At 50.9% G+C, this 13,341-nt stretch overlaps 1 protein-coding gene across 1 annotated transcript; it reads right to left on the bottom strand.

Annotated features, from left to right (window-relative positions):
- Positions 1-8,753: 8,753 nt before the first annotated feature.
- FAM3A (family with sequence similarity 3, member A) lies at positions 8,754-13,132 on the bottom strand. The gene is made up of 8 exons (XM_006899916.1): positions 13,120-13,132; positions 11,173-11,286; positions 10,767-10,790; positions 10,333-10,456; positions 10,176-10,234; positions 9,505-9,589; positions 9,301-9,427; positions 8,754-8,880 (listed from the first exon to the last, which is right to left on the bottom strand). Exons 1-8 carry the CDS (start codon positions 13,130-13,132, stop codon positions 8,785-8,787), a joined length of 642 nt encoding a protein of 213 aa, XP_006899978.1. The 3' UTR covers positions 8,754-8,784.
- Between the last annotated feature and the right edge of the window lie 209 nt (positions 13,133-13,341).

Below are 13,341 nucleotides of genomic sequence, written 5' to 3'. Positions count from 1 at the left end.
TGGTGTCTGATGTGAGGGTATTTGATGACTTTTCTCTGCAGGAAAAGAGAATGGCCAAATTAAAGACAAGGGAATGTTTGTATTGTTTTTTTCCTTCTTTTTTTGGTTTGTTTGTATAGTTTTATGGGATTTGTCATTTGTCCCAGATAAAAATGAGGAAGGACTCTACAAATTAGGCAAAGATGTTTAGTTCCAAAAGAGAAGTCACCTGGGCGGAGAGAACAGATGGAACAAATGATAGCTCAGGGTGAACAACCAAATGCACGTCAGGACTCGGATGTGAAGGCCCATGGTGCTGACCCTGAGGGCATGCCTACCTCCTGCTTTCTCAGCAGCGCCTCCAAGAGCACTGGGGGCTAACGAAGCACACACAGAATGGGTGTGCTCTGCAGGCATGTTTAGGGAACGCATTTGGTATTCACAGGGCAGTGTAGTGACTGTTCTTACTTTGGTGTGCCTGGCATCTCAGGCTTCCTTGGGGGACCCACCTGTCACAGTAGTTGCATATGTTTCTCTGACTCAGCAGGTATGGTGTGGCCACTGACTAGATCCTGATCCTAGGGGCCCTGTATGAGGTCTCCAAGGCTGCAGATGGTAACAGGAGCAGAACTGCCAGTGGATTCAAAGTGCAAGAGATGTCTGGTCTTTGGGTGACAGTGCGACAATCTATAACACGGTCGGTCCCCAGAGCTCAGTATTTGCCTTGATGGGATCTGCTAATCAGTTGGTGAGAGTGGACCATCAGTTGGGATGTAGCGTGTATTAAGTACATAATAAGTCAGGTGGGGCTGAGTGGCGTTTTGGTTGATCTCAACCCTGCATCTGGCTCCTCACCTCTTTGGTTCTTTGGATTTGAGCCAGGGGCCTGCCTTGGCTGCCAGCCTTGGATTCCTCAGCCTCTGGAGCTATATGCCATGGACTTGGTCTTGCCACCATTTATAAGCATGTGAGAAATTTTCTTTAAAATATATATATTGGCATCAGAGGTGGAGGAAGACTCATCAACAGCCTGCGTTATGCGGATGACACAACCCTGCTTGCTGAAACTGAGGAGGACCTGAAGCACCTGCTGCAGAAGGTCAAGGACTGCAGCCTTCAATATGGACTGAAACTCAACATCAAGAAAACATTCTTACCACTGGGCCAATTGGCAGCATCAGTATGGATGGTGAAGAGATTGAGATAGGGAAACTAAAAGACTAATTGCTTTGGGGAAAGTCTGTCAGAGACCTCTCCAAAGTGCTGAAGAGCAATGATGTCAGTCTGGAGACTAAGGTGCACCTGATACAGGCCATGGTCTTTGCAATTACTTGCTATACATCAGAAAGCTGGACAATGACTAGGGATGATAGAAGGAGGGCTAATGCCTTTGAGCTGTGGTGCTGGAGAAGATTATGGAATATACCAAGATCTGCTAGGAGAACAAACAAGTTCGTCCTGAAGAGGGTGAAACCAGGCTGCTCCTTGGAGGCAAGGAGCTCCTTGGAGGCTCCATCTGCCATCAGCAACGATTTCCCTGGTACCATGGCCTCTTCTAAATGTAGCTTGAACTTAAGGCAATTCTCTATGCATTGTTCTAGCTGTTTTAAAAACAATCTTCAGCAGTATTTTGCTGAGGCACTAACATACTTTGGACATGTTGTAAGGAGGGACCAGTCCTTGGAGAGGGACATCATGCTTGGGAGGGTGGAGGGAAAATGCAGGAGAGGAAGACCCTCGATGAGATGGATTGATTCAGTGGCTGGGGTAATGGGGGTAGGTGTGACGGAGACAATGACATTGGCACAGGATAGAGCACAGTTTAGGGCTGTTGTACATTGGGTCACTATGAGTTACAGGTGACTTGACAGCACATAACAATGAAAGAGAGGAAATCCCTCAACAAGATAGACACAGTGACTGAGGCATTGGGTGTAAGTATGGCAGAGATTTTAAGGATGGTTAGGATAGGGTTCAGATCTGTTGTCCATAGGGTTGCATGGTTGACTTAATGGCACTTAACAACAACAACAATGATATACTTACTGGATGGCATCTAACAAAAATGGACTATTGATTCTCATTGATTTTGTTTCTGTAGAAAACTCAGTTTTAAGACATCCTTCTTCCATTCTCAGTACTTTGCATGGACGCGACTCCAACCTCGGCCTCTGAGGTCAGCACATACCCAGGCCTAGCCAATCAGATTCTCAAGGACTTATGTAAAACATAAGGCCATTATCTAACTCTGAACAATGAGAGCGAGTTCAGGACCTTATACAGGAACTACTGGGAAGGTGGAAGATCTTTCTCCTAGAGGTGCTATTTGGGATCTCTAGTATTGCTCCCTCTACCTGAAAGGGATATGATCTGGGATTTCTGTGCTTCTCAAAGTTAGCCATAAGTTCTGATCTACACAGTTAAATGCCTTTGCATAGCCAATAAAGCACAAACAGACATTTTTCCAGTATTCTTTGTTTTCAGCTGGGCTCCATCTGCCATCAGCAACGATTTCCCTGGTACCATGGCCTCTTCTAAATGTAGCTTGAACTTATGGCAATTCTCTATGCATTGTTCTAGCTGTTTTAAAAACAATCTTCAGCAGTATTTTGCTTGCATGTGATATTGATATTTTTTTATAATTTCCACATTCTGTTGGATCACTTTTCTTGAGAATGGGAACAAATATGGATCTCTTCCAGTCAGTCTGCCTGCTCTATCCTGAGCCAACGTCATTGTCTCTGATACACCTACTCCCATTACCCCAGTCACTGAAGTCAACCCATCTCATTGAGGGTCTTCCCCTCTTGTGCTGTCCCTCCACCCTCCCAAGCATGATGTCCCTCTCCAAGGACTGTTCCCTCCTTGCAACATGCCCAAAGGATGTCAGATGAAGCTGCAGAATCCTTGCCTCCAAGGAGCAGCCTGATCTCACTATCTCCAGGCTGAACCTGTTCATTCTCTTAGTGGTCTATGATATATTCAATATTCTTCTCCAGCACCACAGCTCAAAGGCATCAATTCTTCTTCTATCATCCCTAGTCATTGTCCAGCTTTCTGCGGCATAGCAAGTGATTACAAAGACCATGGCCTGGATCAGGCACACCTTAGTCTCCAGAATGACATAATTGCTCTTCTGTACTCTGGAGAGGTCCCTGACTGGTGAGTACCACATTTAATTGTGCTCATGTGAAACCTATACCTAGGCCAAGATGTGAACAGAGCACGGGATTATTACATGGTTTAAAATTAAGAAAGGTACAACTATGAGATATCATCTCACCCCAGTCAGAATAGCAAAATTTAACAGAACAGCAAGCAACAAATGCTGGCGAGGTTGTGAAGAAACTGGAACCCTTATTTGCTGTTGGTGGAAGTGTAAAACGGTGCAGCCACTGTGGAAGGTGGTGTGGCGATTTCTTAGAAAGTTGCAAGTAGAGATACCATTTGACCCAGTAATTCCACTACTGGGAATATACTCCAAAGAGAACATAACTGCCACTCAAGCAGTTATATGCACACCCATGTTTATCATGGCTTTGTTCACAATAGCAAAGAGTTGGAAACAACCTAAGTGCCCATCAATAAACGAATGGATAGAGAAGCTGTGGTATATTCACACAATGGAATACTATGCTGCATTGAAAAACAAGGAACTCATGCAATATTATTCAAAATGGGTGACCCTGGAGGACATTATGCTGAGTGAAGTATCTCAGTCACAAAAGGACAAATACTACATGGTGCCTCTGTTGTGAAACAGGACTGACATCGTGGTTGGGGAGAGAATGAGAAAGATGGGTCCAGTAATGCATATTGCATTGAAACAGATGAGGGAGAGAACTGTTTAAAAGGGATATGTGATTAGGTATTTTCGTCATGACAGGAGTCCAGAGCGAAGGCTGCATAGTGGAGTGGTGGGGGGAGGGATTGTAAAACAATGAAAGAATTTGTCTTACTTTTCCAAGAAGGTAGTGTACTAGGAGGGAGGGTTGGGTGGGGAGAAAAGTGCAACAATGAATGAATGGAAATCCAAAGTCTCTGTAAATTTTCATTGAAATTAATAATAAATTAACAAAGAAAAAAAATAAAGTTTTAAGAAGTAAAAAAAAGAAAGGTGTGAGTCAGGGTTGTATTTTCTCTCCATACCTATTCAATCTGTATGCTGACCAAACTATGCAAGAAGCTGGACTCTATGAAGAAGAATGTGGCATTAGGACTGGTCATGCACATGTCACAACCTTGTTTGCTTAAAGTGAGGAAGACTTGAAACACTTGCTGCAGAAGATGGAACACTGTGGCCTTCAATATGGGTTGAATATCAATGTCAAGAAACAAAAATTCACACCACTGGACTGATAGGCAACAAGAAGACAGATGGAGAAAAGACTGAAACTGTTAACAATGTCATCTTACTTGGATCCACAATCAACACACTTGGTACCAGCAGTCAGGCGATTAGGAGACACAATGTACTAGGAAACGCTGCAGTCAGGGATCCCTCCAAATTATTGAGCAATGATGTCAGTTTGAGGACTAAGGGGTGCTGGAGTCAGGCCTTGGTCTTTTTTAATTACTTTCTATGCTGCTGAGAGCTGCTCGGTGAATAAGAATGACAGAAGGAAATTGTATGCCTTTGAAATGTGGTGGTGGAGAAGAGAACGGAATATCCCATGGGTGGTCTTGGGGAAGGTGCAGCCAGAGTGCTCCCTGGTGGCAAGGATGGCAAAACTTCATCACACATACTTTGGGCCTGTTGTGAGGAGAGACTATTCCTTGGAGGACGGCATGCTTGGGCAGAGGAAGATCTTTAATGAGACGGGCTGACACAGTGGCTCGAGCGTATCCGAGATGGAGGATGGCGCAGGACCGGACAGGCTTCAGATCTGCTGTTCAGAGGGTCACTGTGCGTAGTACCTGACTGCATGGCACCTAACAACAACAACAACCACCTGAAGTATATAAACTCAAAAGTCAGTGGCTCAAACTTCAGGTATCATCTTAAGTCTTGTCTATTGGAGAACGATATGGCGATCTCTTCCATAAAGATTTGTGGCTTTTGAAACCTTTTGGAAGAAATTCAGTTCTGCCCTGCAGGGTCATGATAAGTTGGAATCAACTGGAAAGGCAATGGGGACAGAGGTTCGGCCTGGAAGAGATAGCATGTTTGAACAGGAAGCCAGTAACAGAGAAGCACAGAGCTAAGGGCTGGTGGGAGCACGGTCCTGCTGATACATCGGAAGTGAGAATCATCTCTGGGCTTTGTAATCTACTACAAGAAACAAAAATCTGTAAAATGTGTTGGGGGGAAGAGGGAGGCTACGTCTCTACTGCTGGGCCCTATAGTCTGTTAGACCCTTGACCTTCAGCTTCCCACCTTGAGGACTGCTACAAAGCTCGCTCCATTTTGCCAGTTATGACATCGCCTTCTCCCTCAGTCTGCCAGTAAGCTTGAGCCAAGGCTGCTCCCTCTGGCTCCTGTGGCCCAGCCTGACCGAAGCAGCAGTCTCTGATCTCAAAGGACACAGGCCCCATTCTCTGCTTCTTCCTTGCTAGTAGGAAGATGCCTAATTTCTGCTGCTGAGCTTGCTCAATTTTAACACCGACCAATCCCCTCAATAGTGTACACACCTTATATGTCGGTTCCCATCACCCGTGTGGCGCAAGTCCAGCCAAGGGCTGGGAGAACCGTGTTGACAGTCTGTCCAGTGGACCACACCTCCCTTCGCCTGTTGTTTTGCTTAGGTCAGCCTGAGCTGGGTTTCTGTCACTTGTAACTGAGAATGGCCTGCTACCTGAAGAGAAGGCTTGGTGTCCTGGTAGAGGATGGAAGGCTGTAGGTCATGCTAACCTTGGCCTTCACTCCTAGACTGTTGTCTAAATGTTGTCGTTATGTGCCTTTGGGTCACCTGTGACTCATAGCGACCTTATGTACAACAGCCCTAAACCCTACTCTATCCTGTGCCAATCTCACTGTCTCTGACACACCTACCCCCATCACCCCAGTCACCGAATCAATCCATCTTCTAGAGGGCCTTCCCCTCCTGCGCCTGACCTCCACCCTCCCAAGCATGATGTCCCTCTCTAAGGACCCGTCCCGCCTTGCAACATGTCCAAAGTATGTTAGACGAAGCCTCAGAATCCTTGCCTCCAAAGAGCAGCCTGGTTTAACCCTCTCTAAGATGAACTTGTTTGTTCTCCTAGCCGTCCATGGTATATTCAATACTCTTCTCCAGCACCACAGCTCAAAGGCATCAGTCATCCTTCTATCATCCCAGTCATTGTCCAGCTCTCTGATGCATAACACTGGACTAAGCTATTGGTAAAGCTGGTTTTGGTAACCTCTGGTGAGGGTACTCTTATCTGAGGTGTAAGAGCTAGCCTGTGGCTGATGTTAGGCTGTAGTTCGAGGGGGCAGGGCGGGGATTTGGAAGGAAGACAGAAAAATGATCAATGACTCTGAATTGTAGTGTTAGTTAAGAGTTTAAAATAGACCCCATGGATCTTCTAAAAGAAGAAACAAGTCTGTGTTAGAGGAAGTGCCACCTGGATGCTCCTTACAGACAAAGGTGATGAAGCGTCATCTCACTTTGGGTTGTTGTCAGAAGGGACTAGCCCTTGGAGAAACATGTCATGCTGGGAAAATAGAGGGTCAGAGAAGAGAGGAAGACCCTCAACGACAGACTGACAGTGACCGGAACCATGGGCTTGAACCTGGCAGTGAGAGTGAAGGTGGCGCAGGGCAAGGTCACGGTGAGTCACACCTACCAACAGGATCACTCCCCCCGGGACCGGCCGTGCGGTGGGGAAGAGCATGGCATATATAAGCAGCAAATGGGGATCTAAAAGCTGGGGAACTAGGTGCACAGAAAATTATTGGCAGTGTGGAATGACCAGCTCCAGAACTCCCAGAAAAGTAGCAAACACCTCAACTAGCAAGGGGAGTGCCATGTCTACCCCAGCAGCTGGTTCCACAGCACCCTAGCTAGTTAGTGCACCCCAAGCCAACTGCCCTGCATCTCGCTCGACATTGACAAGGCTAGTGGCTACACTCTGACCTCACAATTATTTCTGCTGCTGAAAAGCCCAACACCTTCATGATTGTTTTTACTGGCAACTCACTCCTACAGGAGCGCCTCGCCTTCTTTCAAATGTTCTCACTGGCTTGGTGGACACAAACCCCAGGACTACACCTTAGTGGCAAGGAATGTGGTCATGGAATCCCACCAGGAAAGCGACCTAGATGGGGAACCAGCAGGCGCGTGTGGCCATGTGATTTCATTTGTGGGGCTCCCTCCTGGGCGCTCAACACAGGGCAGGCACTTGTTACTGCTTGGTTGTCTGAGGGGCAGCGTGGATATCAGCGAGAGGATTTCACTGAGGGCAGTCCTGCAAGCGTATGGTACCTGACCTCATCAGCAGCTCTGTTAGTGGCCTTTGGTCTACCAGTGTCCTTGTGCATTTCTGTGCCACAGGGAGATGATAGTACTTCCTTGCCTGAGTTGTTGGGGGGCCCACGGAGATAACCCATGTGTCACTGAAGATCTGACAGGTAGGGAGAAGAGTTCCAAACCTCCCCCTTTCCCAGCTCCCCCAATTGCTAACGTCCCACATGGCCAAGCTGGAACATCCCAGGCTTCTTTGAGGCATGAGGGCTTGGTGAATGTCAGCTTTTATGACAACTAGCTCTGGACAGGTCCTCTGGGCCTATTCTCTTTGCCTTTCGTGACCCTTCTGTCTTTCCTCCCTCTGGGGCCATCCCATGCCTCAAACTCATCTCCTGCCTGTCTGTTCCTTCCCCGTTTCCTGTGGGTTTGCTAAAATTTTTACAGTCCCAGCAGTTCATGTGCACAGGTCCCCGGCCCCAGAGCTGGACTTGGAATTCCTGCGGTGTTCCAAGTGCCAACCCCCCACCTCCCACCACGCAGAAGGCTTTCCCAGTGACTGCGTCATTTTACCACCTGCAGATTGTATGCTCTAACCAGACTCTTCTGAGTTGTTTCTTGGGTGATGACAGAGTATCTCAAAGAAGGGAGTTAGGATGCTGCTCTCCAAAAAACGCCAACTCATAGCTAACTAAGGGCCCCTGTGTGGGCCCTGGCTTCCGAGGCGTCCTGCAGCACAGTGCAGGAAGTGTGAGTGGAGGTACTGCTGGTTTTCATTCTTGTCCCTCGCCTACAGGGAGGCACAGAGGGAGGAGGTGAGCTTCCTACCTCAGCAGGCAGAACCCTCGCTCCCTAACAAGGAGACAAAGGGGCTGCTAAGGTGGGTGAGGTAAGCCCAAGCCTCACAGCACCCCCTTCACGTTCCCTTCTGCAGAGGCCATTGGTGCCCACAGCTCTCCATGGACGACCACACCTCAATGTGCTTCGTTCCACCTGGACCCATCCATTTATTAACAGGTTATCTGGAGAGCGGTCCCTCTCCCACTGCAGGAGCCGTCAGCTACCTCGCTGCCCTCCCAGCCAGCCTCCAAGGTGGGTTCCCTGGAAGGGATCAGCGACCCATGGCCAGTGTTACGCATCGGGTGGCCTGGGAGGGCGGGCGGGCACCCACTGGAGACAGTGTGTGGGCCCCAAAGCTGTTCTACAGAGATGGAAAGGTGGTGCAGGACGACTGTGAGAGGCAGCATTCAGGTGAGGAAGACACGGGTACCTGAGATCCCAGGAAGCATGTAGCCCTGACCACCTCGGGGCCATGCTCCAGTCACTAGTGAAGAGTCCCGCTGTGTTATGACCGGTAGGGCATGGCGTGGCGCGGGAGGCACCTCTTCTGGCCCGGCTGGCTGGCAGGAGCACCCTCTGGCTAGCTCACTGTACTCCTTCTCGGGACACAGCCTTCCATCTCCAGCGCCTCAGGCCAGCCCTCGTACTTGTTGGTGTGCTTGCTGTTCTTCATATGCTGCCAAGGTGCAAGGAAGTGGGAGGTCACGGGCTCAGTCTCTCCTGGGTCCTCCGTGCTGGCCCACAGGATGGGTAGGGGTGAGCCAGACCTGGCACGCATCATCCCTGTGGGCCGCTGCACCGCCCCTGCCTAGGCCACGGCGAAAGAGGGCAGCGAGAAGGGGTATTTCTTCTCTGGGGCTTTAGGACATCCTGGCCACCAACAGGCCAGCTTGTAGACCCTATAGGACACTCCAGGGTCCCTTCCCCTCTGGCCCCAGGCCCCAGCACAGAGCCCGACACATGTCCCAGGAGGAAGCCTAGGAAGGCCTCAAGCTCGCACTGCCAGGGGAGAGGAGGGTCCCCATCCTGAGTGCCACAGCTGGGCAAGGGGCACTGGTGCTGTCAGTGGAGGGAACACAAGCCTTGCCACGCATACCTGCTCAAAGGGGCTCTTGTCTTGCACGCCCTTGGCCCCCACAAAAACCCAGCTGTCCCGGAAGGCCAACTCCTTGGCATTGCGGCTGCCCAGCTCACTGAAAAGCTTTCTGGTCTCTTCATTCATCCTGCCACCACAGAAGGAAGAAATGGGGGCTTCGGCTAGGGCAGGGAGAGCCCCAGGCCAGCCTAGGGAATCACTTACTTGGTGGCCGGGTCATCATAGGAAGCCACAAACACCAAAGTGCCTTCATGCAGTGGCCGAATGAACTTCAGCAGGTCGTTGACATCTGAGAGAGGGAGAGGAGGGGCAGGGTCACGTGATCAGGGAGCATACGCACCCTGTTCAAGTAAGAAGAGGGGAGTAGTGGGGGGGCCCAGGGACATTTCCCACCCAAGAGCCCCCAGGGCCAAGCTGGCCTGAGAGCTCAGACTCAGAGCTTCGGCCACGAGCTGCCACCTGCACGGGAAGCAGTGCCCTCTCCCGCTCCTTGCTCTTGCCAACCCCTCAGCCAGGGGCCAGAGAGCAGAGGCCCCGGGCTGACACCGAGCGCTGTGCACTCTGGGTCACTCACCTCCGGCCCACATGTCGAAGGCCCTGGCTTCGATAAGCTCCCCACTGACCCCTGCATTGGAAGGAGGGCACGGGGTGCTGCTGGGGCAGCTGCTGGCAGCAACCCCATCCTCCTACTTGCCTCCCTGGCCTGGGTGCAGCCTTTCCAGCAGCTTTTCAATCACCCTCTATTTCCACCCCCACTGTGTCCCCAGAGCCACACCTCTGCCTTCTCAGACCGTTCACTGCTTTCCTGCTGTCTCCTCCGTGTGGCCAAAACCCCAAGAAGGTGGGGCCCTACAGGTGAGGCCAGGGAGACTCACCATTCACCAGGGCGATGTTCAGCCCACGGCCAACATTGTCTTGGACGCTGCTCATGAGCCTGGGGAGAGCAGAGGGCCCCACGGGGACACTGTCTCCACCTGTGGATGTGGCCTCTCTGCCCCTCTTCCCTTCCCCACCCCTCCCTCAGCCTCTCACATCTTGTCCTCGAGGCAGATCTTGGGCCCAATGACGTTGGCAGCGCCGCTGACCAGGCGGAAGGCCAGGTGCTCCTCTGGACATGGCCGGGGCAGGCCACACTTGTACTTTCTGGCCCTAGGCTCTGGGCAGAGATACCAGGTGTTAACCACAGGCCTGGCCCTGGGACTGCCCACGTGTGAGGGGAGGTCAGGCCACCCACAGGGTGGCCAGGGGGTAAGAGCAAAGGCCAATTCCAGAGAGATGGTGTCCTGCTGGGGCAGGTCTAAGGGCAACAACAGGTACCCCAAGGAGAAGGTCCCAGAGGCAATGCAGGGTCAGAGCAGGGTGCCGTGGGCCAACACGCTCCTCCCGCTCAGGCGGCTCCTGCAGCCAGTCCCCAGCCGTGCTGCTCCAGAATTTGGGGTGGCTTGGAGCAGGCACAAGAACCTTACCTGCAGTTGCTGAGTTCTCTGGGCCTGTGGGGACAGAGGGTCGGTTCTGTTAGTCTGTGGACGTCCTGACATCTGCAGCAGGCAAGCGTCGGCCCGAGGCACCAAGTGGAACTCGGCCTGCTGCCTGCTCAATTCTAAAATGATGTTCAGACGCAAAACACTTGTTCCAGGGAAAGGCTCAAATGAATGACACAGGTGATGTGCTGTTAGTGACAAGCTGCTGGAAAGTCGGCCAGGGCTATTGCCCACTGTTTGGAAGATGCCCCCTGCTGGACAGAGTTCTAATTAACATTGGGACAGTGAAGCCAATGGGTGGAAAGAAGGTTGGAATGAATGTCAAGAGACAGAACAATAGCAGCGAGAGGGGGCCAGCCGCCCACCCTGGTGTCCACCAGACCCCACTCACTGGCGAAGAGCTGCTGGATGCGAGGAAAGCCGCGGCCTGGCCCACCCAGGAGGATGCTGACTGCGATCCAGGTGAGGCCAGCAGTGATGATCAAGGCCACAATCCGGAGGGGGCCTGGGGCAGGACAGACATGACACCCACCTCAGAGAACTTCAGGCCTCTCCCGGAGGACAGACAAGTTGGCACCTATTGGCATCCATCAGACCCCAGAGCTACTCAGCTCGCTGCTCCCTGGCAGGTGTGGGGGTCTTGCTCTCATGCATTTGGGCCACCCCCATTCTCACTGTTCCCTCCTGTGAGAACCAAGTAGGAGGCCCTGCTCCTTTTACAATGGTCCCTTCCCCTGCAGGGAGGTGGAGCCCAAATGCTCACGTCTTCCTGGTTTGCTTTAAAATGGACCATTCTATATATATCCCGCTCCTCTATTTCCAACGGCTTTCCCTTTCATGCTAAAGAAATAAATGAAACCTCCTTCAAAACTGCAACCCCTCCCAGATTGCCAGGACTCAACTTCAGCCAAACACCAGGAAAAATGGTCCGTAAAAATAATAGAGGATCAGGGGAGGGGGAAGGGAGGGGGGGAAATGTGCAACAATGAATGAATGGAAATCTAACTTTTCTGTAAACTTTTGTTAAATGACAATTAAAATTAAAAAATTTAATTTTTATTTTTATTAATTTTAATGAAAGTTTACAGAGACTTAGGGTTTCCAGTCTAAAACAAAAAATGTTATTAAAAAAAAATAATAATACAGGATCAGGGCGCTCTGGTGGCCTAGTGGCAAGAAGCTGTGCTGCAATCCCAGAGGCACGCGATTTGATTCCACCAGATCCTCCGCTGGAGAAGGAGGGGCAATCTCCTCCTGTACCAGTCAGATCCGATTCGACGGTTGTTGCTGTCGTTGAGTTGTAGGCGACTCATAGCGACCCTATGAATGAAAGTCCTCGACAGTTGTGGGACTTTCATCCTTTCTCCAGATTTGACGGTACACACACAAAATAATAATAAAATTTAAAAAATAAAATAATACAGGATCGATGGAGCTCTGGTGGCCTAGTGGTAAGAAGCTGCACTGCAATCCTAAAGGTAAAGGGTTCGAACCCACCAGATGCTCCAATGGAGAAGGAGGGGCAATCTCCTTCTGTAGCAGTCTGATCCAATTCAACAGTACACACACACACACACACACAAATGAAAAAATAATTTAAAAAATATACAGGATCAGCAGGAAGGGGGCAGAAAGGGTCAGTGGAAATGAAAAGTACAGGGAGGAAGTGGGAATTACAATCAATGTCACAGAACAGCCTGGATGAACTGCTGAATTTGCACTCCAATCACCAAAAAAGTTAAAGGCCCAACACTTGCATCCCCATGCAGCTACCGGCCTCTCGCTCCTTCATTCCCATCAAGTCCAAGTCCGCAGCTCATCTCTCTAGAGAGATGCAGCTCACCGCCCTCTCTCCCTGCCCTCTGACTTGGCCTCATCCCTCCAGTGCCCCAGCGCCCAGGTAACCTATGACCTTGGCGGTACTTGTCAGCTCTGTCGCTGACCTCTCTGTTAGCGGCCCCCAACCTCCCGCTGCAAGCTCATCACTGGCCTCCGGGAGCCACATCTCTCGGGACGCTTCTGTCGCGCCTGCCCCGCGCTCATCCACTCGCAGACCCCGCCGAGCCGCAGGTCCAAGGCCGAGCTCCAGGCTGACCTCTGCTGGTCTCCCCTGGATCGTCTTCCCCGCCCCCAAGTCCGCGCCTTCCCAAGACCTCCTCATCTTAGTGATCGTAGTACGGGGCTGGTCGCTTATTGTGATGGTACGAGTTGGGGGAACTAAGTCATGGAGATAATAGTTGCAGACTGGCAAAGCCTAAGTCCTCAAAAGTGAAAGGACTCGTTTGGGCCACAGAACCAGACCCAGACAACTCCCGTCCTTCCTGAAGAAGCCACCCACCTGCCAATCTCATGTCCGCCTGTCCCGCTGAGCTGGGGCCACCCGCAGTCGCGCCGTTGTTGGGGATGCTGCGTTCTGTGGGCAACAAAGCGTTAAAGGCAGGTTTGGGAGTGGACTGGGGGGGAAAATGCAAGTTCAGATCGACGCGGGAGGGGGCGGGCGCTGTTCCTCTCCCTCACAAACCCCCATGCCCTCTCTGACGTGGGAAGAAAGGCAGGGCTG

This window comes from Elephantulus edwardii, unplaced genomic scaffold (genome assembly GCF_000299155.1).
Source record: "Elephantulus edwardii isolate Elephantulus edwardi_28Jun2011 unplaced genomic scaffold, EleEdw1.0 scaffold00269, whole genome shotgun sequence".
Taxonomy (NCBI): domain Eukaryota; kingdom Metazoa; phylum Chordata; class Mammalia; order Macroscelidea; family Macroscelididae; genus Elephantulus; species Elephantulus edwardii.
The sequence above is the reverse complement of the archived record's forward strand: the minus strand, read 5'-3'. Positions and strand labels throughout refer to the sequence as shown.